The 24,174-nt window shown below is 37.8% G+C and overlaps 1 protein-coding gene across 2 annotated transcripts in view; it reads left to right on the top strand.

Moving 5' to 3' along the window:
* The window catches only part of nbas (NBAS subunit of NRZ tethering complex), a 189,604-nt gene that overhangs the window by 151,313 nt on the left and 14,117 nt on the right, over positions 1–24,174 (top strand). For both annotated transcript variants that reach the window (XM_081379315.1, XM_081379314.1), the window contains exons 49-51: positions 19,712–19,851; positions 21,739–21,883; positions 22,010–22,138. In XM_081379315.1, coding sequence (XP_081235441.1) covers positions 19,712–19,851; positions 21,739–21,883; positions 22,010–22,138 — 414 coding nt within the window. The remainder of the gene's footprint in view (positions 1–19,711; positions 19,852–21,738; positions 21,884–22,009; positions 22,139–24,174) is intronic.

Below are 24,174 nucleotides of genomic sequence, written 5' to 3'. Positions count from 1 at the left end.
CCATGGAGACTTCTCATGCCAATTTTCACGCTTGTATCATAAACTGAATGATTAAATCACTTAGCTGCTCCACTAAATACAGATTGTATCAAAGTATTAAATTCACATTGAAATGACATATTTCAAATCAGCAATAAAACCGAACATGAACACTCCCATTAATATTGTTTCTTATCCTCAAATAGCATTAAATAGTGTATATTTCAGGTTTGTCCAGCCAATGTGTATGTGTAGTCCAAAGAGTGTCTCAAGACACTAACTGTTTCTATGGGAACCGGAGCTTCTTTCGGCATCAGCAGTGACGCAATGACTTAACCAATTGGCGATTGGCTGTGTTATTTAGAAGGCAGGATTGATTGCGATATATTGCGCGCTGCAGTTTCTCCCATTGATAGTAATACGAGTGAACCTTCATCCCGTATTGTTCCGAATATAAGACGATCCTGATTATAAGATGACCCCCCTTTTTCAAGATGTACCTTTTGGAAAAAGGCTTTTTAAAGACCAAATCTTGTCTTTTATAAAGAAAATACCTTTATTTGAAAATAATTTTCATATTGTATATTTTTCATATTTCAATTTTTGTATTGTAACTATGGTAAAGACTGGTCAAATGTACATTCACATTTAAAAAAAAAAAAAAAAAATTTTTGGGCATAGCTTAAAAATAACCTGTAGCTCATCTGAATTATATAACAATAACAATTAGGCTATCTCATAGTGAAAACCATGTAGCCTTCCAAATTATTGTAAAATTAGGTACCGTCTTACGCTTTAAAAAGAAGTTTGGTCGCGTCAGCGAGGCACACAAACATGACAGTCACGCGGCTGTTAGACGGTAAGCTTTTCTTTTCTTTCTTTTTGCACTCGCGATCTTCTAACATTACACTCTGGCACACCATATTTCTTGACACACTCGTTTTACACATATTTAGCTCCACTTATTGTTGTGGGTGTATTATTGACATGCAAAATTCTAGACCCCAAGTATAAAACACCCGTGTGTTTTGTTCTTTGTTTTTTTTTTCAGATGTATTTCTAAGAAAAAAACATGGGCTTATATTAGCGTGCTACTTCTGCCATATTAAGCTATGGCAAAGAGCATTATGTTAGTATTTAATTCTGAATTTAGCCATAGCATTGTGAAAGTGAATTTAAATTTTTCTGTCTTTTTTTTCTCAGAAACAAAACTGCTAGAAGGGAAAGTGCTATCAGGTGGATGGGTTAGGGTTCAGACGAGGGTGTTGAAGGGAAGTGTGATGGAAGAAATTGCAGTGAGTGTAAAAAGGTTACACAAGAAGCTTTCAGGAGAGGCAAAATGTGATTAGGTCGGTCCTGCAACAACATTGCTGTCAACCAGTTGGTTCACAGGACCATAGGATATGCTATTTGTCAATTCCACCCTTTGCCAAGCCTGTACTAGTGTGGTCTTTCTCCCAACGGTCTATGCAGCATTGCGTCACCAAAAGTGCACAAGGTTTGAGGGCATGTTGGACTGGGAACAATGCTGTTGCAGTCTCTTACCTTACTCTTAATATCATAGAGCACTGGTTGGTTGATAAGAATGTTGTTCCAGGACCAACAAAGGCTTTTGATCCAGGAGCACGTCCTACTTTTGTAAATGACATTAAGCAGGCATGAGGTCAGGTTTCCAGAGGTTTGAATTCAGGTGTTCAATGTCTTAAAGGTGAGTCAGCTTTGACGTAATGTTCTCAGGAATCGAGAGCACACTGAACCTGGGCTATATATGGAAACGGTTTTACCTGCGGCAGATTTATGCCCGCGCTGAGAAGATACAGTGGGTTTTACGTGCACCTCATCACACACAGACAGCCGTGATCCATCAAAGACCTCCGTCCTTGGCCTGGAGCTCCATTAGCATGTGGTCATACTGTATGTGACTGCAAGAGAGAGGCAAGAGTCAAGTGGGGGGAAGATACTCCACCAACATTTATAGAGACATTGAACTCCATTTCTGAAATCCTGCTGTTCAATTGAATTTGTTATTTAAACAATAATGATCTCAAGGTGGTAGTATGCATATCATGGAAAATCATCATTTTTATTAGTCTTTTGAAAGAAGAATCAATGCAAAATGAATATACAAATTATGACGTCATAACAAGCACATTGAGAAAGACTAGAGAAATTAGAGCTTTCTGTTGGTCATCGTGTCAAATTTGTCACCCTCAAAATTTCTGATCGCACATATTCCAATTGAAATGACCCACTTTTGACTGCGAAAATTAGCAGAAAAGCGATGAATGTGAACACATCTGCGACAAACGTCGTCTTTCTCAAACAAGCTCTCTTATGAATCAGTTTGTTACAAAACAGCGATCCACAGATTCATGTGTAATACTGAATCATTTGAGTGAATTAGTTTGTTTAGACTATTCATTTAAATGAGTCTGAGTCCTTGCACTTTAGACCCTCTGTAGCATTTACTTATTTCATACAATTCTGCCATCCATATATACATATATCTGTAAAGTCAAACCTCTTTGATCTACAACATTTACCGGAAGTACACCATTTAATATTTCAATAATTTAACACCACATAAACATGTTCAACGATTATCTGATATTGGTTAATGGTCACATGACATGCAGTTAAACAATTAAAATAAAGAGGGGGGGGGGTGGGGGGGGGTTGTGTGTGTGTGAAAATTTTAGTTTTTTAATTGTATTTAAATTTTTTAGGATTGCATTAATTATTAGCTTTTCATCAACTCATGAACCCCTTGCAGTTCTATTACAAATCATAGTTTGGGAAAACCTGATTTATGTGCCAAATATGTCAAAATCGTCTTATCTTCTAGGAATAGTCACTTTTTTTGTACACTTGTAGCTAATGTTTTCAAAAGGGATGCTCACTGTATTTTAAATTGTAAGTAGATTTTAGTTTGGAGAGCTACAGTTTTAAAGTAGCTTGTCTTCACTGAATACTACATCATGTGAAAAAGCAAGGCAAAAGTACTAGATTTTAGAAATGATCGGCCCTGTCTAAGCTGAGTTTACAACTTCACTCACTGACTCTAGACAAGACTAGACAGATCATTTGGTTTTCTACCTCCTTTGATCAAGGTAGATCTCCATTTTCTCCTATGCTGTAACTGTGAGTACTTGTTCCTCTCCGCAAAGTCCTTCATCTGAACGTCTGTTCTTTTAAGACAGGATTAGAATATCAAACTCCTGTGTTGCCCATCCCGCAGTCCCCCAGTGCTGGGATTTGGATCAGCTGTACATTGAGAGCACAGGGTAATCTCTGACTTCTGGCTCTGCATAAATCAAAGAGTCGACTTAATATTTAATTATGCTCCAGGTACTTCTGCCTGTGTTCTTCATCTCTTTCTCTCTCTTTTTCTCTGAAGCTAAGAGGAGCACATTCTGCCTTTGTAAGGGACTGCCTGAACAGCTAATCACATACAATCATGCTAACAGCAGTGAGGTCTCCCAGCTTAACAGAGTCAAGTGGTGTTTCGTAAAAAAAAAAAAAAAAAAACATGAACAAAACTCAACATCTCTGGATATGAACAGGTGTGGAGTCGTGTTGGAGCTGTGGTGCAGCTGTTGGCGCATGTGCACTGGGTTTGTTAGAGCATTGGGGCAGTTTGTCCAATGACAGGATACATTGTCCTCTTGTGGCTCTTAACTACTCACATGAACACATATCGGACATTTTTTGTCACATAAATGTCAGTGCTTTAGAAAAAGTGCAGTGCCACTTTCATGCTTTAAGCTTGACAATGAATATTATATTATATTATAATTTATATTATATTATATTATATTATATTATATTGTGTATTATTATATTATATGTGACCCTGGATCACAAAACCAGTCACATGTCGCACGGGTGTATTTGTGGCAATAGCCAACAATACATTATATGGGTCAAAATTATAGATTTTTCTTTTATGCCAAAAATCATTAGGATGTTAAGTAAAGATCATGTTCCATGAAGATATTGTGTACATTTCCTACCGTAAATATATAAAACTTTTATTTTTGTGAGTGAATGCAGCGAATCGTGAACATAAATGGAGAACTTTAAAGATTGTCTCAATGTTTCGATTTTTTTTGCCCCCTCAGATTCCAGATTTTCAATAGTTGTATCTCGACCAAATATAGTCCTATCCTAACAAACCATACATCAATGGAAATCTTATTTATTCAGCTTTCAGATTATGTCTAAATCTCAATTTCAAAAAATGGACCCATGTGACTGGTTTTGTGGTGCAGGGTCACATATTATATTATAGTATATTATTATACAAGAAAAAAATAACACTGTAGTATGTTGAAGATTGCACATTTGAAAAAGTTGAACACCGGTAAACTGAACCGTCTTTGTGTGCTCATTTATTTATTGATCTGAATTTACATGTGGATAGGGTTCCATCGCGTCCTGGAAAACCTGGTGTTACGTATTCCCTGGCCTTTTGTTTCATGTGTTTTGTTTATTGGATTTTTAGTTTGCATTTTGTTCCTGTTCCTGTTTCCTGTCCTGTGTGCCATTTTTGTAGACTTCTAGTTTTTATTTCATTCCCAGGTGTGTCTTGTTTGCCTATTACCTCTCTAGTATTTATACCCCAGTGTTTCTTGGGTTCATTGTCGAGTCTTGTCCTTTCATGGATGTTTGTTTGGTGCGCTCCGTTCTGTTCCCTGGTTTTCTGGTTTCTGTGTTGGTTTTGTTAAGTTTATTTTGTTAATAAACTTACTGCGAATGTTCTCCCTTGTTTTGAGTTCACCATACATTACACCTGGTAAATTGGTGACCAATTTTCCAGTCCTGGAAAACACATGGAAAATGAGAGAAAATGTCAAATGTCCTAGAAAATCTTGTTGTCCTGGAAAATTATTTAAAAAAGGTTTGTATTTTCCTCTAGCTGAGAATCAAGAGTTTATCACTCCCTAAAACAATAAATGTTACTAGTGGAAAGTGCTATGTTCAGAGGCATTGAGTTTTGACACGTGAGAGGAGTTTTTTAATGATGACGTTTAGTCTCGTGTTGTAATTCAAATGTTTGCAGAAAATGTCAACTGGTTAGCATTGCTAACTAATTATTTTGATATGGTAAAAGCTCAGGGTCTGCACAAGTTTATTGCCAAGTCGATACTGAAAATGTCTTCTGCAGTACTGGTAGTACTGAGTTTTGTTTCAACCCGGTACCTACATATACAGTAGGTGGCTCTTTTCAAGTTCTCCTCCCATGCATATCCTCTCTGAACTCAAATGTTTCCATTTATGATGTGTTTTTTCAGCGTTTAGTATTGTAGCCAATTTTTTGTTGACATGTTTGTTGAGCGTGTGAGTGCAAAGGCCAATCAGAGACATTCAAGTTAGTCAGAATCTGCTCAATAGCACTCAAAACGCTAGAGATTTTTCAGCACAAGTTCATTGGCTGAGTTCTTCACGCTTGCGAATCCTTTCATTACAGCCAACACGACGTATATAAGAGATTCATTGTGCAGTGTAGCCAGCTTAATTGATTATAATGGGAGTTTTCACAAGAGTGCAGAACTCAGGGAGCAAGCGCTGAACTGAAGTGATTGACAGGTTCAGTGATTATAAAGGGAGCGCTCTTTGTTTGCTGTCTGTATATAACCCACTCACATTTTAAACAGTTTTATTTTACTGCTCTGAACACACGGCCAGGTTTCAGGAGTGACAACCGTGTTTAAATGCGGGATTACATCCAAAATTGTTTGATTATCATAGTGATAACCATACCAAAAAACAAGCCAAAAAAGTCTGGAATGTCAAAATTTATGAAAAATGAATGCCATTGTAGTCAAAATATTGACTAAATAAAAAAAGACACTTAAAAGGCGGAAAAACAAAGCTGTGTAAAAACAAACAGGTGTGCCTAGGAAAGGTGAAGAAGTGAACAGCTGTTAAATATTTCTCTAAGTCAGTCTTATGTAGAACATATGTAAAAGAGGTCGTTCGTTTTCTGATTAGGTCAAGCTCTCTTATTCTCTCTTCCTTTCATATAGTCTTCTGGGCTTTCCAATGTATAATTTCCTAGCTAACTGGTGCATAGCAAATAAGGGTCAAGAGTCTGATCTGTCTACTCGGCAAGAAACAGGGAAAAAAGCAAACAAGAAAGAAAGAGGATGGCAACGCAGTGCACTGGATGTGAAGAAACAGGTGTTTGCTTTTAATTTGGCTCTCTTCTTCTCTCAAGCATTGACTCTGAGACTTTGAGAAATTTCACAGCATTTTCACTGATGGAAAAACGTAGTGGGCAGTTTAGAACATTGATCTGTCTCTAGACCATTGGGAAATGATTAGTGTGTGTGTGAGCATTTGTGCATGTGTGTACAGTATTTCAAAGCACTGCAATGATTCTATATTGGATCTATTGTTCTTGGTGTGTGATCAAGGCACTTTTCACCTCTCTAACACACTGCCACTGTCTCAATGACCTTTGCTGCCTTGAGGGCGAGCACAATGAGTTTCCGTCAATATGTTCCAGCAGTGCGTGAATGACTGTTTGACTGCTCTTAATAACATTTGAGGATGGTTTTTAACAACATTGCAGAATAGTTTCTCACTCCACTGAGCCGTACCGTGCATTAGTCCTAAATTGGACATAAGATGAAACCTACAGAAATTGAAGTGAAAACTGAAAACACAATTTTTCAATATTCTGTGTTAAATCAATGCTTTGCTAATCACTCTTGTCTGTATTTTTTTATTATTTGTTGAAAGGAAACTATGAAGCAATGATACATTCCTCCCTGAAGAGCATTTGAATTATTTTAATATCTGCTTAATTGCCATAATCTGCTTCACTGAGCTGAAATGCAGGCGTTCTAAAGAGACGCTGAGAAAGAGAACAAGTGGTGTTTCTCCATTTTCTTTCACAATCGTCTTCTGTCAAATCATGGTAATCAGTTTTTTTATGTTAAATATAAATATATAAATTACGAGGTTATATAAGGTACTATATGTTATGAGGTTTTTGCAGTAGCACATCATTGCAGTACACAAGATCCAGGGGGCGGAGTTGGATCCAGATATAAGGGGTGGAGATGGGTAGGTTTAGGGGTGGGTTTAGGGATCGGGGTGGAGATGGGTAGGTTTAGGTATATGTAAGGTGGGAGGAGTTGGATCTGGATCCAACTCCTCCCCCTGGATTTCGTGTTCTGCAGTGAGGACCATCTCGGTTTTTGAGCAGCGAAGGTCAGATGTGTTTATCCGTCATTAGAACAGTAGCAACTGAGGCAATAAGTGCATCCAAAATGCACAAAATCTCATGGTATAAAAAATGAAGTGCTTCGCACAGGCTTTTTAAGACCGTATTGGCAATGGTTATAATTTAACAACAAATGCTAAGACTAAGAGACTTGTCCGCTCATCAAATTTGTTAAATCAATCATAATGGACACAGCTGAAAGATTCATACCTTACAAAAAGTCAGTAAAAGGACCACAGTGGCCATCAGATGCAATGATTGAAATTGCCAACAGGAGACGAGCAGCCAAAGACATTAACAAATACCTAGGGAAACCAACAGTAATGATTTATGGGGGGGAAAATGACGAAATATGGAGATCGACGATCGACAGACAGTAGATAGATGTGTGAATGTAAATTTCTAAAGATTGTTGGAGGTTATTTAACATGCTCCAATTCGAGGTGTGTTTTAGTCTGAGTCTGTCTCGCATCGTTTTCCAGATTTGATTTCCGCCTCTTTCCCTGGGGTAGCTTGAGTGTCTCAGAACCTGCTAATCTCTGTGGATTTTCATTCACAACTGTCTCTAGAGCTTACAGACAATGGTGTGAAAAACAAAAACATTGGCAGCTCTGTGGTAACTGGAAAACAACCAGCCGTTACGACAGTGCCATCAATAACAGCATCTCTGAATGCACGGGTCCGCAGCAGCAGAGGTTCAGCTCCTTTCACAGGCAACGCTGGGCACTCACTAAAGATGGACAGAGTCCAGAAAACTCTTCCTGTTCTGACAGATCTCAATTTCTGCTCTGACATACAGATGGTGCAGTCAGAGTGTAGTGTATGCAACAAGAATTCATGGATTGGTCCTGTCTTGTTTTAGTGATTTTGGGCTGGTGTTGGTGGTGTAATGATGTTGGGAATATTTCATTGTTGTTCATTATGCATTTTATAGTTTATCTCCCCATCTTCTAATGTCTACTTTCAAGACTAGCGCACATATTCTGAAATAAATGTGTAGAAATGTGTGCTGACATCATGTCTGCATGGACCAGGATCTGGACACTGTCCTAATCAGGCATGATGTTTGAAAGCAATTTGTCTGTCCATACTGAAAGTGAATTTGTGACGTGGAACAATAACAACCAATCAAACCATAATTAATAGTTATCTGGAAGAGAGTTTCACCTGGCTTGATGGCACAAAAATAGAAACAACACAGTGTTAGAACATTTTTTATTTTATTTTTTAACTAAAGATCCAGGTTGTTCTGGCAATAAAAGACTCTTCGATTGTCACCCTGCTGTGTTCGGTGGTGACGTAATGACTGTTGGTTTGCTGAAAATCAAATAGTTTTTTACAGAAACACTCAACCTTTTAGTGCACCCAAGTGGTACACCTTCTCACCCCCTCTCCTCTGAATATTCATGAACCCCTCCCATATGTATGCATAATTAATTAAATATGTGAAAGAGACTGAAATCTCAACACAAATGGCTTTTATTATTCAAATGTTGAAATATTAAATGCCATTATGCATGTTTTCCAGGTGGGAGCATGTCAAGAATACTCTGGAGTGAAGCTAGCATTTCTCTTTAGCATACAAGGGTAAAAGTGACGTTTCAAATGCTTGCGTTCTCGCAGTGTGATATGGATATTCATGTTCATATTATAGTTACAGTGAACGTGGATAGTTTTTTTTTTCTCTCTTCCATCAGGTGAGAGACAGACAGATCTTGAGATTTTGTATTATTGGATACAGTCCCTGCTATGCCTTTACAACAACACTTTCAGGTTAACACATGCAGGTAGATGTGTTGCCGTTGTTTTGTATGTTACAGGATCAGTATTGGTTCAATATACTGGAGTAATGGCTGCTGAAAATTCAGCTTTGCCTTCAGTGAAGTAAATAACATTTTAAAACATTGAAATAGAAAAGAGTCGTTTTAAATTGTAATATTTCCCTATATTTCTCTTTTGACCGAATTTTTTGATCAATTAAAAGCCGCCTGGGTGAGCAAAAGTTTCAAAAATACAGTCTCTTAATGACCCCAAACTTTCGAATGGTAGTATTTGTAGAAAATGTAAGTTAGTTAATCATCTAAGCATCTGGAGCTATGAATAGTTTAATTTGTCACCTTGAAAGATTCACACAGATTTTCAGACAGACAAGCCTGTCTTAACATTGGAGTAACGGACTTTGATAATTGACAAAATTTAAATGCTTATGGAACTTGAAACAGGTTTTTCTTGTTGTCTAGTCCAACAGATAGTCCAGATATCATCTTAAGCCTTTTGGTCTAACCGGTTGAGTCAACGGTTGTCGCGAGCATGTGCCTGGTTCACCATGCACATTTCTCTGCAGCTTTTTTTTTTATTTATTTTTTTAAGGTAGTCTGTCATAACCTTTTGAATTAAGCTAACAGCTAGCTCGTATTTCACTGTTGCTTTCATCAAGTGAAATAGTTGCTGTTCGTTTCGTTTCGTTTGTGCATAAATATACAAGCCAAGTATAATTGTATAATATGTTCCTTGGTGTGTCTTTTTATCTTACACCTTTAAACCTATGATTATTCAGGTAGGGTAAGGACAGTCAAATCTAGCCTAAACCGTAAATTACTCTCCCGCCCGCAGATTGAAGTTCTTCAGGAATTACGTAAAACAGTCCCTTGTTTGTGGTTGTTCTTTTTTGTAGTTGTAAGTAAAGTCTCACAGGTAATAATAATAAATAATAAAAATAACAACACTTGGTTACAATACAAAGCTGTTAATGCAAAAATGTGTCCCTTGGTAGGGTGTCAGGTGTCCTGCTTTACTCCTCAGTCTTTTTATAGCCTTCAAGTTCAAAATTTATTTAGCCATTTCAACATTACAGTTGATAGGAATTTGTCTTGGTATGCTCACATATACAACTTAATTAACAACAATACACTGACACAACAACACATTCCACACATATACCTCACATATACCCCCCAATAACATCAAATACACAGACATGAACAACACATATTGCACATTAAGTGTGTCAGCGGGTTATGAACCAGTCCATAAGTGTTTGGTGCTAAAGGCACAAGGCAAATACTCATAAAGCATTAGGAGTTAAGATTGGGGTAAGTAAGGGTGAGTGGTGGGGTGGAAAACATCCAACTAGTTCATGAACTTAATTTAATATAAGCATTCAATGTTCTAGCTTCGGACCATGTTTAAATAACGTATGGCTTGTGGATAGGTACTATCTCTGAAGCGTGATGTTCTGCTGATGATGCTTCTGTACCTCTTCCCTGAGGGCAGTGAGTGAACAAGTAATGTACTGGGTGATGTTTCTCACCTTCTTAATAATTCTGGAGTCTTAGTGTGTGGCTATGGTAGGCAGACTGCAGCCAATGATCTTAGAGGCTCTGCTCACTACTTTATCTAGCTGTTGCTTACCCTGACTGGTCACGTTACCGTACCAGGACAGGATAGAGAAGGTCAGCACGCCTTCTATGACTGCTCGGTAGAAATGAGTCATGCCTTTCTGGCTAACCCCAAATTTCCTCAACTGACGGAGGAAATAAAGTCTCTGATGGGCTTTGCTTACAATGAGACTGATGTGCAGGTCCCATGAGAGGGACTGGTGAATGATGGAGCCCAAGAAACAGAAGGAAGAGACCCTCTCAACAACCTGATCATTGATGGAGAGGGGAAGGTGCCGAACTGCCTTCTCTCTAAAGTCCACTATCATCTCTTTACTTTTAGATGTATTGAGGATGAAGTTATTGACCTCACACCACTTCACCAGCTGTTCTACTTCGCCCCGATAACCAGATTCATCCCCATCAGAGATAAGACCTACTACAGTGGTATCATCTGCGAATTTTAACAGTTTAACTGATGTTAAATTGGACGTACAGTTATTGGTATAAAGAGAAAATAAAAGAGGAGACAGGACACAACCTTGTGGGGCGCCAGAGTTAAGAACCCTGGTTGATGATACATGATTATTAATTTTAACATATTGTTTCCTGCAGGACAAAAACTTATACTACTACTTTTTAAGAAATTCCAATTCCATATCAATCTCTGTGACTCATGTCCAATAGTCGGATGTCCTTGCGCCTTCTCCTACGCTATTTATCGTTTGTCTTACACTCTTCTCCTTCCTTACTGTAGTCTTTGTCATTCTTATCTCCGCTTGTGATTTTAAAACCTTCTCTTCACCCCTGTGTATCCTCTTGTTAACCTTTGTGGCAAGCAAAATAACATTTCTTTGAAACGGGTAAATGGCAATATCAATATTCAAAACAAATCTGCATTCCATACACAGTGTCTTCATTCAAATATATTGATTTTTTCAATATATATCCAGCCCATAGATTACAGCTGCCAGACCTTCTTTTAGACCAAAACTCATAACGGATTCACAGACATCAGATCCCTCCGGCTTTTACGTGCAGTCATGCTGACACACACTTCTGCACCGACAAACACATCATGCATTCCCTGACATAAGCATGCAGCGCCGTGCTAGAGCGCACATCACAGGCCGCTGAAGAGGTACGGAGATTGCGCCCTGGAGTGTCATTCTTTGGAAACTCAAGGGCCCTCCAGCCCGGAGCAGTCGTCTTTGCACAGAGCCAAAAGGATTTGGTTTGTGTGGGTGTGTGTGTCAGCCTTACCTGAAAATCTCCCTCTTATGGAGACAGAAGTTCACTTGTTCTAATGCACCGGTTTTGGTGATTGGCTCCTACTCTTATGTCTTTTGATTCTTTTCTTCCTCTCTCCTCCCCATTCCTTCCTCTCCTGTCTTTTTAAACTGAACGACCTCTATCACTTCTGTACAGGGCACAGGGGAAACGGTGGAAGTTAGGCAGCAGGTCAATGAATATTAATAAGACATTTTACACTCCTTCTAAAGGCCAGGCACGACACTTCTTCCCCCCTCTCCCAGTCCTCTTTCTTTCTCTCCTTCTGCTCACCTTTTCCACACGGCCTTTCATCCCTCCTGTGATATCACTCCATCCTCAGTGAATGAACAGAATGAGTTGTACTCAACATTGACCTTATAGGCCCCTTGAGGCCACAGAACCAAGATGGGTTTTTTTGCCTAATAGCAATGCATAAAATAGCACTTTTCAGTCAGAAACAGCTCTGACACTCTTATCAGCAGACAACCCAAGTATTTATTATTATTATTATTATTAATATTATTATTATACGTTTTCAGCCACCTTTAAAATATTTAATAACATAATGGATAAATATACAATTATTTTCTCTTTTTACATGAAAATGGTTAAAACCATTTAAAATCAAATGAAAATCATACATTATAAATAATGCTAATTATACTAATTGTAATTTATAAATAATGAGCTCAATATATTTTTAAGTAAACTGTAAAAGTCCTTGCACACCGAGTCCCAAATTCTCGTCTGAAATTTTCGCAAGTTAAAAAATAAATACGACCTCGCGTTGTTTCAATCACGTTTACACACTGGCTCCAAAACTTTCGTCCGTCATGAAAAAATTCAGATCAGGTTCGGATTTTCTGCATTTTCCGCCACCGTAGCAAGAATTTCCACAGGTGTTTTGACAATTCAGAGCCACCGAATGACGAATACGAAAAAAACGCTTACGAAAATTTCTATCTCAGTGTGCAAGGACCTTAATATTCAATATTTATATACTATTAAAAGGAATGTATGTTTTTAATTATTTTTAAATAAACATTAATATTTCATATTCATTTAATTATTATTATTATTAATTATTAATAAAAAAGCGTTTTTAAATCAATAAACTCCTTTTTAAATCAATATTTTGTGTCAAATTATTGATTTATTTGGTGGGTAGCCATGTAATAAGCGGGATAATGTAATGTTCAAGATCAGGTCCTGATCAGCCTGTCGGGGTTGTATTCGCTATAACAACCGCCTCGCTCTACATTGTCCCGCTTATTACATGGCTACCCACCAAATAAATCAATAATTTGACACAAAATATTGATTTAAAAAGGAGTTTATTGATTTAAAAACGATTGTATTACTTTCGCTAAAGCTAATAGTCCGTTCCGTTTCTACAGTTCAAAACGTCTCTACGGTTCTACGTCTACGGTTCTACATCTCTACGGTTCTCCTACATTCAAAACACAACAACAGATGAGGTACACTAAGTACAGTGTACCTCATCTGTTGTTGTGTTTTGAATGCTGGACCCCAGAATGGGGTTCTTTTGTGCTGATGTTCCCTTCAGGATGCATGACTATCTTAACCAGCCATGCTTTTAAAAGCCATGTCTGTACTGGTCCAAAAGTTAGATCTGCATCTGACCAGCACAAACCAGAATAAACCATCCTAGCGTGTAAATTCATGCTGGTCTAAGAGAGGTATTTCTGCTGGTTATTCATAGATGTGATGCAAAACACATTTAGGATTTAGAAGAACCTTTGAAAAGTGCATTAGTATTTCTCTATTTTTGCCTGAAAATGTTTCTAGACCTCAAACTGAACTTGATGATGAGTTTGAAGTCCTCACATGGTCCTTCCCTTCTTCTGATGTTCAGGCCCAACTGAGTCTGTCCTCTTCCTTAATGTTTCATCCTCAGACCACGACCCGGCGGAGTCTGAGTTTTACAGTTCCACCACGAATCCCTTTCGTTTGATAAATAGAAAACAAGATTTCAATTATGGAGTAATCCCTTTTAAGGGCTCATCTCCTGCATCTCCTCTCTGCTCTGAGCTCAGGATGGCCTTAATTTATTCATTATGCATAAGCTATTTATTATTCATTTTCTGGTATTCTGTCTGCCCATACTCTTCAGAGCGGTGTTATGGAGAGGAAATCAGAGAGAGATGAAATGTCTGTTTTTTATTTGAGCCACGTCTGGCTGGTTTGGTCAAGCACTTCGCCTTGTTATGATATCTTTCTCTCTCTTTCTTTCTCTGCTGGTTTTTGCCCGATGGCAGAACTGACCGGAGATCACTCTCAGAAATTTGCTGAGCATTGTAATTGACTTTGGCTAGGTTGGAGGCCAGAGGTGCTATACATCTGTAGTTATGCATCAAAAAGACTTATGATCTAATCCCAGGGTCGGCCTGTGTTTTATCAATGTAAGCTGCCTAAGTACATAATGTGTGTATGCTGATGATTTGCATATGCAGGTTTCTCTGAGATTCTGTGTGGTTAGTGCACATGGTCCAGACATGTGGAACTGCAGCAGTGAACCAGCAAGACACAGAAACTGAATGAGAGAGAATTTAATGTGATATTTTTCTCCCAAAAATAGTTGGGTCCAATGTTGTTCTTGTTAGTCTTGTTTTGGACATTGTGTTATAGTGTGAGTAATGGCAATGCTGTGGCAAAAATGTTTTTGTGTTCCAAAGAAGTTGGAAGAAGAAGTTATTCTCTTTTGGAATGACATGAGGACGAGTAAATGATGAAAGAATCGGTCTTATCTATCCATATAGTTCTTTCTCTCTATGTCCTATGTCGTTCTATCTATTGTTGTATTTGTGTTTATATCTGTCTGTCTATCTATTGGTCTATTTGTTAGTCTGTATCTCTATCTATTGTTCTATCAATCTCTCTGTCGTTCTATTTTTCTGTCTGTCTGTCTGTCTATCTACATCGTTCTATTATTTAATCTCTATCGTTCAGTTTACTATCGTTCTACAAATTTATCAGTAGTTCTGTCTATCATTCTGTTTATTGTATTAACTGTCTGTATGTCTATTACTGTCATTATATCATCTATTTTTCTCTCTATCTATTGTTCGACCTATCTGTAGTTGTTTGTCATTCTGTCGATCATTTGTCTGATTTTGTCTATTGCTCTCTTTATCATTCTATCTGTTGTTCTACCTATCGATCTGTTGTTCTGTCTGTCATTCTATCTATTGTTCTATTTGTCAATCTATATCTCAATCTATTGCTCTATCTATTTATCTATCAATCTATCTGTCGTTCTATTTTTCTGTCTATTTATATCGTTCTACCAATCTACCTGTAGTTCTGTCTATCATTCTGTTTATTGTATTAACTGTATGTAAGTCTATCGCTCTGTCATTCTATCATCTATGTATCTGTCTATCTATTGTTCTACCTATCGGTAGTTCTGTCTGTCATTCTGTCTATCATTTTGTCTTTCTATTGCTCTGTTTATCATTCTATATATCATTCTACTTTACCTATCTGTCTGTAGTTCTGTTCATAGTTGTTCAACTCATCATTGTCTGTATTGTGTATTTTAGCATCACTAGAATGCTCTATTGACCAATCAGCACGCAGGATCTGGGAACTGGCAAAAGTTAACGTGGGAGTTTTGTGCAGCTGCCCGTCTTCAGCTGTTTTCTCTCCGACAGAGAGATCTGCTCTGAACAGTTCCTTTCAGAAACAGAGTTGATGTAAATGCCCGGGAACTCTTTTTTTTTTTTTCGCCCACCTTTTTTCTTCTATTTTCTCTCAGTGGCTGTCTGTTGCCTCTCAGATCAATTTGCCTCTCAGCAACATGGGCAGCTTAAACAATTTGTGAATGCGTGTACACGTGCATGTCCAATTCTGTTTATGCGTTGATGTGTAGACCTATGCATGAGCCTACATGCACACTTGGACTAGTTATGTCTAGCCATGGCAGATTTGGCTTGTTATTGTGCATTTATTGTGTCTAAATACTACATTGATCAATAGAGATCCATCTCCTCCTTGGCAAAACTACTTCCTGTCTCCTTCCTAGTGCCGTCTTGACAGATTAGAAGCTTTGTAGCCATTGAATTACAAGCGTGCCGTAAAACAAAAGGGACCCACTCTTGTTCTGTCCAGTTAAAGGCGGGTAATTACCAGCCAGCCATCTCTGATGTTTACAGCAACTGTCAATGCTAACCGTCTGCTCTTTTTGCATTTAGATGCATGAGGCAAAACAGCTGAAGAAGCCCTTTATATTTCCTTCAGATATGTTAGTTCTTTCCACAGGCAGCCTTTTACTATTTGGTGCTATGCAACTAAAAGCCCCTCACAGTTCGAGTGGTATGTTTGCGTGTGTGGGTAGGCAACAATTAACGGTCACAGGCTGAGATGGAGCCCAGCCGAGCTTAAAGGAGCTACTCGCACCAGCACCACAAATCATTGTATATGAGAATTTACACACTGACAGACACGAGCGCAGATGCACAGACGCACACACTGAACTAACCCTTAAATGTGCAGTTGTTGTGTGTCTGCGTGTGGCAGGGAGATTTCCTGCAGGTAGGGGGAGAGCTGGAGTGGGCGGACGCCTTGAAGTGTGGCGTAGTTTGATGGCATCGCCGCAAACTCATTCAATTTGTCTAAGGATCCCCCTCCGCACGCACACACACAGATTGTGTTTTGGCAGCGTGGGCAGATGCTCTGAAGCAGGGAGAATGGTTGCACCAGCGCAGGATCTCTTCCTTTCCCCTGGGGTCTGTTTTAAAGGACGATGGGATACTGGAGGGCGGAGGATGTGTCATTTTATTTTATTCTCATTTTTCCCTCCTGCCCTGGCACTGATGTGCGTGGACGTAGTTCAGTGAAACAGACCCGCTTTATTCCACGCTTTGTCCTCTTCTAACCTGCCTGTCTCTCTCGTTCTTTCTCTCAGAAGTGTGTGTGGGTGATTAGAGCGTGGATCTGTCTGGCTTTGCTTTTAGCACAAGCTGTCATTGCTTCTGGTTGAAGCATATATTCTACTAAGTGTGCACTAACTAATGTCTCTAGGGGAATTTTGCATTTGGAAGGTGAAGATGGCCACAGGAACCCTTCGACTTTGTCACTGATTAGCTTATGAGTTTTTCGACCTGCCATCCACAACTGAGAACGTTGTCAAGGACATCGATGAAGCTTGGCAGAGGATTAGGCATTTGAAGTAACACCTCAGAGAAGAGCAAATTTCTCTGCTAAAACCCCAGCCTGAAATTTCCTGCTTTACAGAAAGGGTCCAAATACTTTTCATTTATTTCCAACTTACTTAAATATAGTTCATTGAAATAAGGGCTTATGAAATGCTTTTTGTGCACAAATGTAAGTTGCGACTGGTTTTAACCCACCATTTACACTGAGAACTTTGTCAAGGACATCAATGAAGTTTGGCATAAAAATTGTTTTTACAAAGATTCATTATTCTAAACTTATACAGTGTTATTTTGCATTTGATAATTCAATTTCTGTACATAAATACTGTGACTTACCTGAAAAACATAGGCTGAGGCACCATTTAATTTGTATCTTTGTTCTGTTGTATTTATCTATGCTTTTAATATTTTTTTTATTTTCGATGCAGATTCACTCCCCTCTACAAAATCACCCCAATCATTCTAGAATGATTCATTTTTTCCAAATAACTGTTTTCATTTCGCAATATTTATCGCAGAAAAAAACAAAATATCACAATGTCAGTTTTTCCCAGTATCGTACAGCTTTTGTTAGTATGTGTTTGTTTTTGTTTTTGTTTTCTAACCACAACATTTCAATAGGGAACTGAAGGGCCTCGGTTTGCCAACTCATTTTATCCAATTAGAAGAGAGACTGATAGGTCTCGGGAATACAGACTCCGTTTAGGTGTTGTCTCAATGGGGATTCTCAGATCATAATAAATGTAGGTCAAACATGATTGGCTGTAATGAGTTTATTAGGCAGGTTATTAATCGGTTGAATGTGTAGGATGGTGGGTGAATGGAATTATGGTGTTGAAAATACTCAGGCCGAAGTGTCAGCTTAATTGATTTTCACATCAGTGAATAACGGTGAGACAGGAGACAGCGAGAGAGTGAAAGGAAGTGTGGGAATTAGAGAGATTCATGCCAATATGATGAAATTGTTGCAATCTGTTCATTCATTCCATACGTGTGGTGTGTGTGTGTGTGTATATATATATATATATATATATATATATATATATATATATATATATATAGGTAGGTATGAGATTCAAGAAAAGTGTTTGTTCAAATAGTCATGATGCTACTGGCATGTGTATAGACGCATATGGACACATATTGTGTGTTTTATGACCTCCATCACAATGGCAAACCAAATCATTTGCCATATCCCTTAGTTTTTTACTCCAATTGATTTTTTTTTTCTCCTCAGTCATTTCGATGTGTGTTTTGCCCCCTTGAGTTTTTAGCTATTTTCTGTAATTTCTTGGAGCATGCTGGTACCATGCCATGGAATGGCTCTTTGACATTTTTTGTTTTCCCCTCAGAAATCAGACATTTTCTCAGCTGTTAAATTGTGCTCCCGTTGCACTGAAGGGAAATTAATTACTTTCTCTCCCCGCCTCCCTCTTTTGGAGGAGAACACAAGAGTCACCACAGGGGACAATTCACTCCTTTTGCCATAGAAGTCTTTCCATTCTATATGTGTGTGAGTGCCAGTCTAGCCATTTCAAGTCCTCTCTCTTCCTCCTTCCATCTTGCTTGCTTTGTCTTTTCATGTTTAGTCCCTTCTGCTATCCGTGCGTTCTTTTGCCAGCTCTCTCCATCTGTAAACATGATGTCTTACCTTTTAGTGCTGTAGCCTGAAAGATGTTCTGCCTCTCACAGATTTAGTCTTAGCTTATGATTAGCTGATAAGCCAAATACTTTATCTTCTGCCTTCAGTCTCAAAGATTTGCATATTTACCATACAGGTCATGCATTTCAGAGTTCACTTGGTATATAGCTGTTTGCAGTCCTAAAAATCGGGGAGAGAATTAGTGTTTTCAAGCCATAGATTTCCTCAGGAAGTTTTAATGAGCACAGTGCCCTCCACTAATATTGGCACCCTTGATAAATAAAATAAATTGCATTGTTTATCCTTTTCTTTCATTTAAAAATTTCACAATATTTTATCCTTTCATTGAAGTAAAACAGTTGAATATATATATATATATATATATATATATATATATATATATATATATATATATATATATATATATATATATATATATATATATATATATATATATAATTTTTTTTTATTTTATTTTTTTTTTTTTTTTATGCATGTTAGCCACAATTATTGGCACCCCTAGACATTCTGATGAGTAAAACATCTCTGAAATCTATACTTGGGATGCACCGATACCACTTTTTCCAGAACGAGTCCGATACCGATACGTTCATTTTTGGTACTTGCCGATACCTATACCTGTATTTTCACTGTATTTGTAATATTTAAGTACATTGGGTAGAGAAACCAAAATAATATGATTCTTATTTTAATAATAAACAGTGTTTTGTTTTGTTTTTCAGGTAGTCTAACAGTGCATTAAATATAGATGGATATTTATAAAGTTACAAAACTTATTCTGTTAATAGCAGTGATTGATTTCTTTGTCATTTGTTTAATTAGCATTAAAATGCAGCAGCAGGTTTATTAGGCTGCTGTCACTTTAAGAGCGAATGCACGGATCCAATCTGAATATACTGTCCACATTCAGTTGAGATATAACCGACTTGGTTTGCTAGATACTCGCTAAGATGGGCGTTCAAGAGCATTCAACAAAAGTCTCTCTCTCTGCTTCCCTCCCGTTTCTTAGTGTGAGATGAAAGATGTCGAGAATGAAGAAAAGCGAAACTCCTTGTTTCTGGAGCTGTTGGAGTCCAGCAATAAATGGGAGGAGTTTCAACACCTTATGCTCCTCCTACAGGCATGGCCACCAATGACTGACAAGAGCAGGTGAGACTTTGGTGCTGATTTTCAATTTACATAATTGCTGAGTTGGAATATTTTATTATGTGAGAAAGAGACTGCATAAGAGTGATAAGAAAAACATGTAAGAGATTGGTTGCCAGGGACAGCTGTCAGATATACTGTTTAGCGGTCATTATATTAAATGTCTGACCACAGAATGCCATGATTGACCAATCAGAAACAAGTATTTTAAAGAGACCTGTGCACAAAAATCCCTTCAAATACAGGTATTTAAAGCAAGCTGTTTTCTCATTAGATGTCTTTGAATTGGACAGCTATTAGACCATTAAGTGTGATCGCAGGTTTGATTGAGGTGAATTGTTGTGTATTATATAACTGAATGAGTTTTTGAGGTTAGTCGAGGCTGCCAGAATGTGCGCTGATGATCGGAGAGCCGTTCCGGATCCGGATCAATAGCTGGCTGATTATGCATTGTGCCACACTTTCAAATAGCTTAAGGCTTTTTGTTTTCATGAAGAGTTTTGAATTAACGTTCTCAGAGAAGAATACGGAGCGTTTGTGTGTGTGTGTGTGTGTGTGTGTCAATGTGTCCGTGTGAGTTTGTGTGTGTTTGTCATTATGCTCTTTGGCATTTAAACAAAATGTGAGTTGGATAAAGGCCAAATGTAGAGGGGATAAAGGAGCGTTTGACTATACATTCATTTGTTCAGGGTTCACAGACATTCACGTGTGATCACACTGTGTACCGGGTGTGTATCTTCACTTAAGATTTGCACATTTGCTGTCTCCTGAACACCTGTGTTGTCGCTCCTCATTCTGTCGTGCTTTAGTAAGTCCCAGAAAAGGCCATCCTAATGGAAATCTATTTGAATTGACACACCACAGAGCTCTGGGTGGCAGCTCTTTCTTAGAGGATACATGATACTGGCCACACCATGACCGTTTTAAATTATCTCTAATGTTTAAGAGTTTTTCCCCTCAGAACCTTTGCTTGCAAAGTCTTAAAGGGATAGTTCACCAAAAAATACAAATTCTAAATGAAACCTTCATACATTAATATTTTTTTCATTTAATTATTCTCTTAACAAGAACTAAAATATCAAATATATAATAGCCAAACATAATTGGCTTTTTGCATTTCTCGTAACCAAACACGATATCCACCAGTGAGATTGGAGAGCTTTGGCAGCTCAACTTAAATTTCGGTTTATGGCTTCAGGACGCTTGGAATACGCTGCATGAGTTATATAGACCATTTTATGGCACCTTTTATTGTGCTTTTATAGTTAAAATCGTCGTTTTATAGAGAAGATCTATGTGAGGATTCTTCAAAATTCTCCTTTTGTGTTACTCGGGGAAGATGGCAGCATATGGGTTTAAAAACAACATGAGAGTGAGGACATAATGAGAAAATTTAGCATTTTTTAATGAAATGTTCATCTAAGGAAGTTTTCATGACCTATCCATTAACTACTGTAATGAATGTAATTTAGGTTTCCAGGTTCCTCGTTGTCTCTGTAACTGTGGATTTTGTTATTATCTACAATAACTGTGGAAAACATTCTGTGTATGAAAGGCCAACTTCAATTATAAGATGAAATTGAGTGTGTGCGATTGATTATGATTATGTGTGTTTATCTCGGTCGGCAGTGGAGTTTGTTAGAAAGCTCCTCTCATCTCTCATAGGAAGTCAGGAGATAAGCATATGCGCTGTTTTATGGCTGCATGCATGTAATATGCCATGATAATTATGATTGGATTTCTTTTTCATTATACAGATCCTTTTCTATTAAAAGTTTCACGGTACCACATGAACTTTCATGATTCGCTTTCCATGTCATTGCATGTTTGGTGTGTGTGCGTGTGTGGTCTTCTGAACACCTTTAAACACATTTGTCTCTCTCTACACAGGCTTGAGACAGAGCAGAACCCCTGGGTGTGTCTCACATCCGCCCTGCTTACACACTGCTCCAGCTTTTCCCAAATCAACACCGGGAATGAGGTTCTAACCATGTGCCGCTCTCTTTACCCGACCAAACACAAACTTAACCCACAGGTAAGACTGTGTGTGTGTCATCGTCACCAAACATTGATGGCATGTGCTGAGTGTGAGTTAGTTTAGTGAGTTTGGCTCTGCTGTGTTGAGGCGTGACATTCACACTTCACTTCCATTCTCTTTTAGTGCATTGGGAACATTTGCTCTCTGTTGTTGGACGCCGGTCTAAAGCTGCCTGCTCTGAAGTTGATGACAGAGAGCGAGGATGAGCATCTGCGCAAACTGACCCAGGATCAGATCAAAAACATCACTGATGTAAGTCTCATTCTGACTGTGTTCTCTCTCGTAGGCCTCACAATGTTGCAGATGGTCCAGGAACCACAATGTGGAATTTTTTTGAGAATAGCTACATATATTTTCCCATCTAAACCATGGTGTTATGACTTCCACACTCAGTCTAACCAGTTAAAGAAGAACCCTGTTTTTATCAAATGAGGCTGTTATAGTACTTATATTTTGAATGAGCTTTTATTTTTATATATTAGTTTAGTTTAAGTTTGTCACTTTATGAATTTTAAATATATTTAACATTGGCACGATGCTTAATCAGCCAGCTTATATCCACTGTTTCTGTCTATTGATCCGGATCCGGAACGGCTCTCCGATCATCAGCGCACATTCTGGCAGCCTCGACTAACCTCAAAAACTCATTCAGTTATATAATACACAACAATTCACCTCAATCAAACCTGCGATCACACTTAATGGTCTAATAGCTGTCCAATTCAAAGACATCTAATGAGAAAACAGCTTGCTTTAAATACCTGTGTGTGTATATATTTTAAATATATTTAACATTGGCACAATGCTTAATCAGCCAGTTTATATTGAAACTAAAAAAAGAAATGTTGTTATGGCAACAACCTGAAATAATTTAAAATTACAACAACAAAAAACAGTTACATAGTTACATATATATATATATATATATATATATGACTATGTAACTGTTTTTTTTTTTTTTTGTTGTAATTTTAGTACTTCATCTTAAATTATTTCAGGTTGTTGCCATAACAACATTTTTTTTTTTTTTTTTTTTCAGTTAACAATAACACTGTTGTATTGATTATGATGAGAGCGATGTGGCATTGTTCACTTGCAGTGTGGTGTAAATCTATTTTAAATAGAATTAATCAATACATTAATCAGATTTAATTATAAAAGGTTTTAGTGACGTGAACATAGTTGAGAAGTTCACAGATTGGAGAGTCTTTTAAAGTCTGACCAGACCATTTTAATTCATTGGCCCGTGGTCACCCTGCATTTTCTAAAGGTGACCCCCAGGTTAAATGATTCAACTATTCCTGTGTTAATAGCAATAATGAAAAAAGGAGATCATTCATGACCCGTTGCAGGACGAATCTAACGGTCAAGGGTGTATTCTTGTCAGCCAGCCACCGCTGTCACTAGTAATGTGGATTCAATTAAACTAAACTGACTGTTGACACCAGAAGTGACCGTGAATCAGATAGGAGCGTTCAGAGCAAACTTGCATCTGACCGTAACCTCTATCTCTCACTGACTGCAGGTCAGATAAAAGCCAAGCCTCACAGCACCATTACTTAATTTATCCTCTCAGGTCTGCTAGAGGGCCAGATAAGCAATGGCTACACATTAAACCCAAACACGTAGACTCTTTCCAAAGACCTTCGGAAACATGATTTGATTAATTTGCATTTTGTACATGCTTTTAATCTAAAGCAACTTACTCCACACTAATTTCTGCAATTCCCTGGTATCTGCCAAGGGTTAAATGCTTTGCTCAGCTGCACAATGGTGGGAAGTCTCAACAATGAATCTGCATACTTTTCTTTTTTTCCGTGATTATAAGGAAAATCTGCTAAGTTAAATATGGTAAAAGTGCTGGGAGTACTACACTCTTAAACTGAAACCATTATCAAACGAACTGAAAATGATGTATTTTGTTAACCTTTTATTCTGGGTGATATTAAATTTGACCAAAAATGACATTTATTAGAATTATGATGCAAAAACAGTATTTCTGAGCTTAAAAGGATAGCCTTCGTTTACACATCAAGTCACTGTGAAACGATGAGGACCAAGCCATGTCAGTTACTATTGCATTTAACCCTCTGGTGCTCTTTGGTCACTTTTGACAGAAAAAAAATTACGTTACATTCTGATTATTTAAAAAATTATAACTTCATTGGAATGGTATGAAATTTGTTGACTTTTGCGGCACTGGCTTTGCAAACACAAAAATTGTCTAAAGAAAATGGACTAAATGGTCACACTTGTACTCTTCATGGTCAAAAATGACCTCCCATAGG

The sequence above is a fragment of the Scardinius erythrophthalmus genome (genome assembly GCF_964197995.2).
Source record: "Scardinius erythrophthalmus genome assembly, chromosome: 11".
NCBI classification, from domain to species: Eukaryota; Metazoa; Chordata; class Actinopteri; order Cypriniformes; family Leuciscidae; genus Scardinius; species Scardinius erythrophthalmus.
This window is presented reverse-complemented; position numbering and strand designations above follow the sequence as displayed.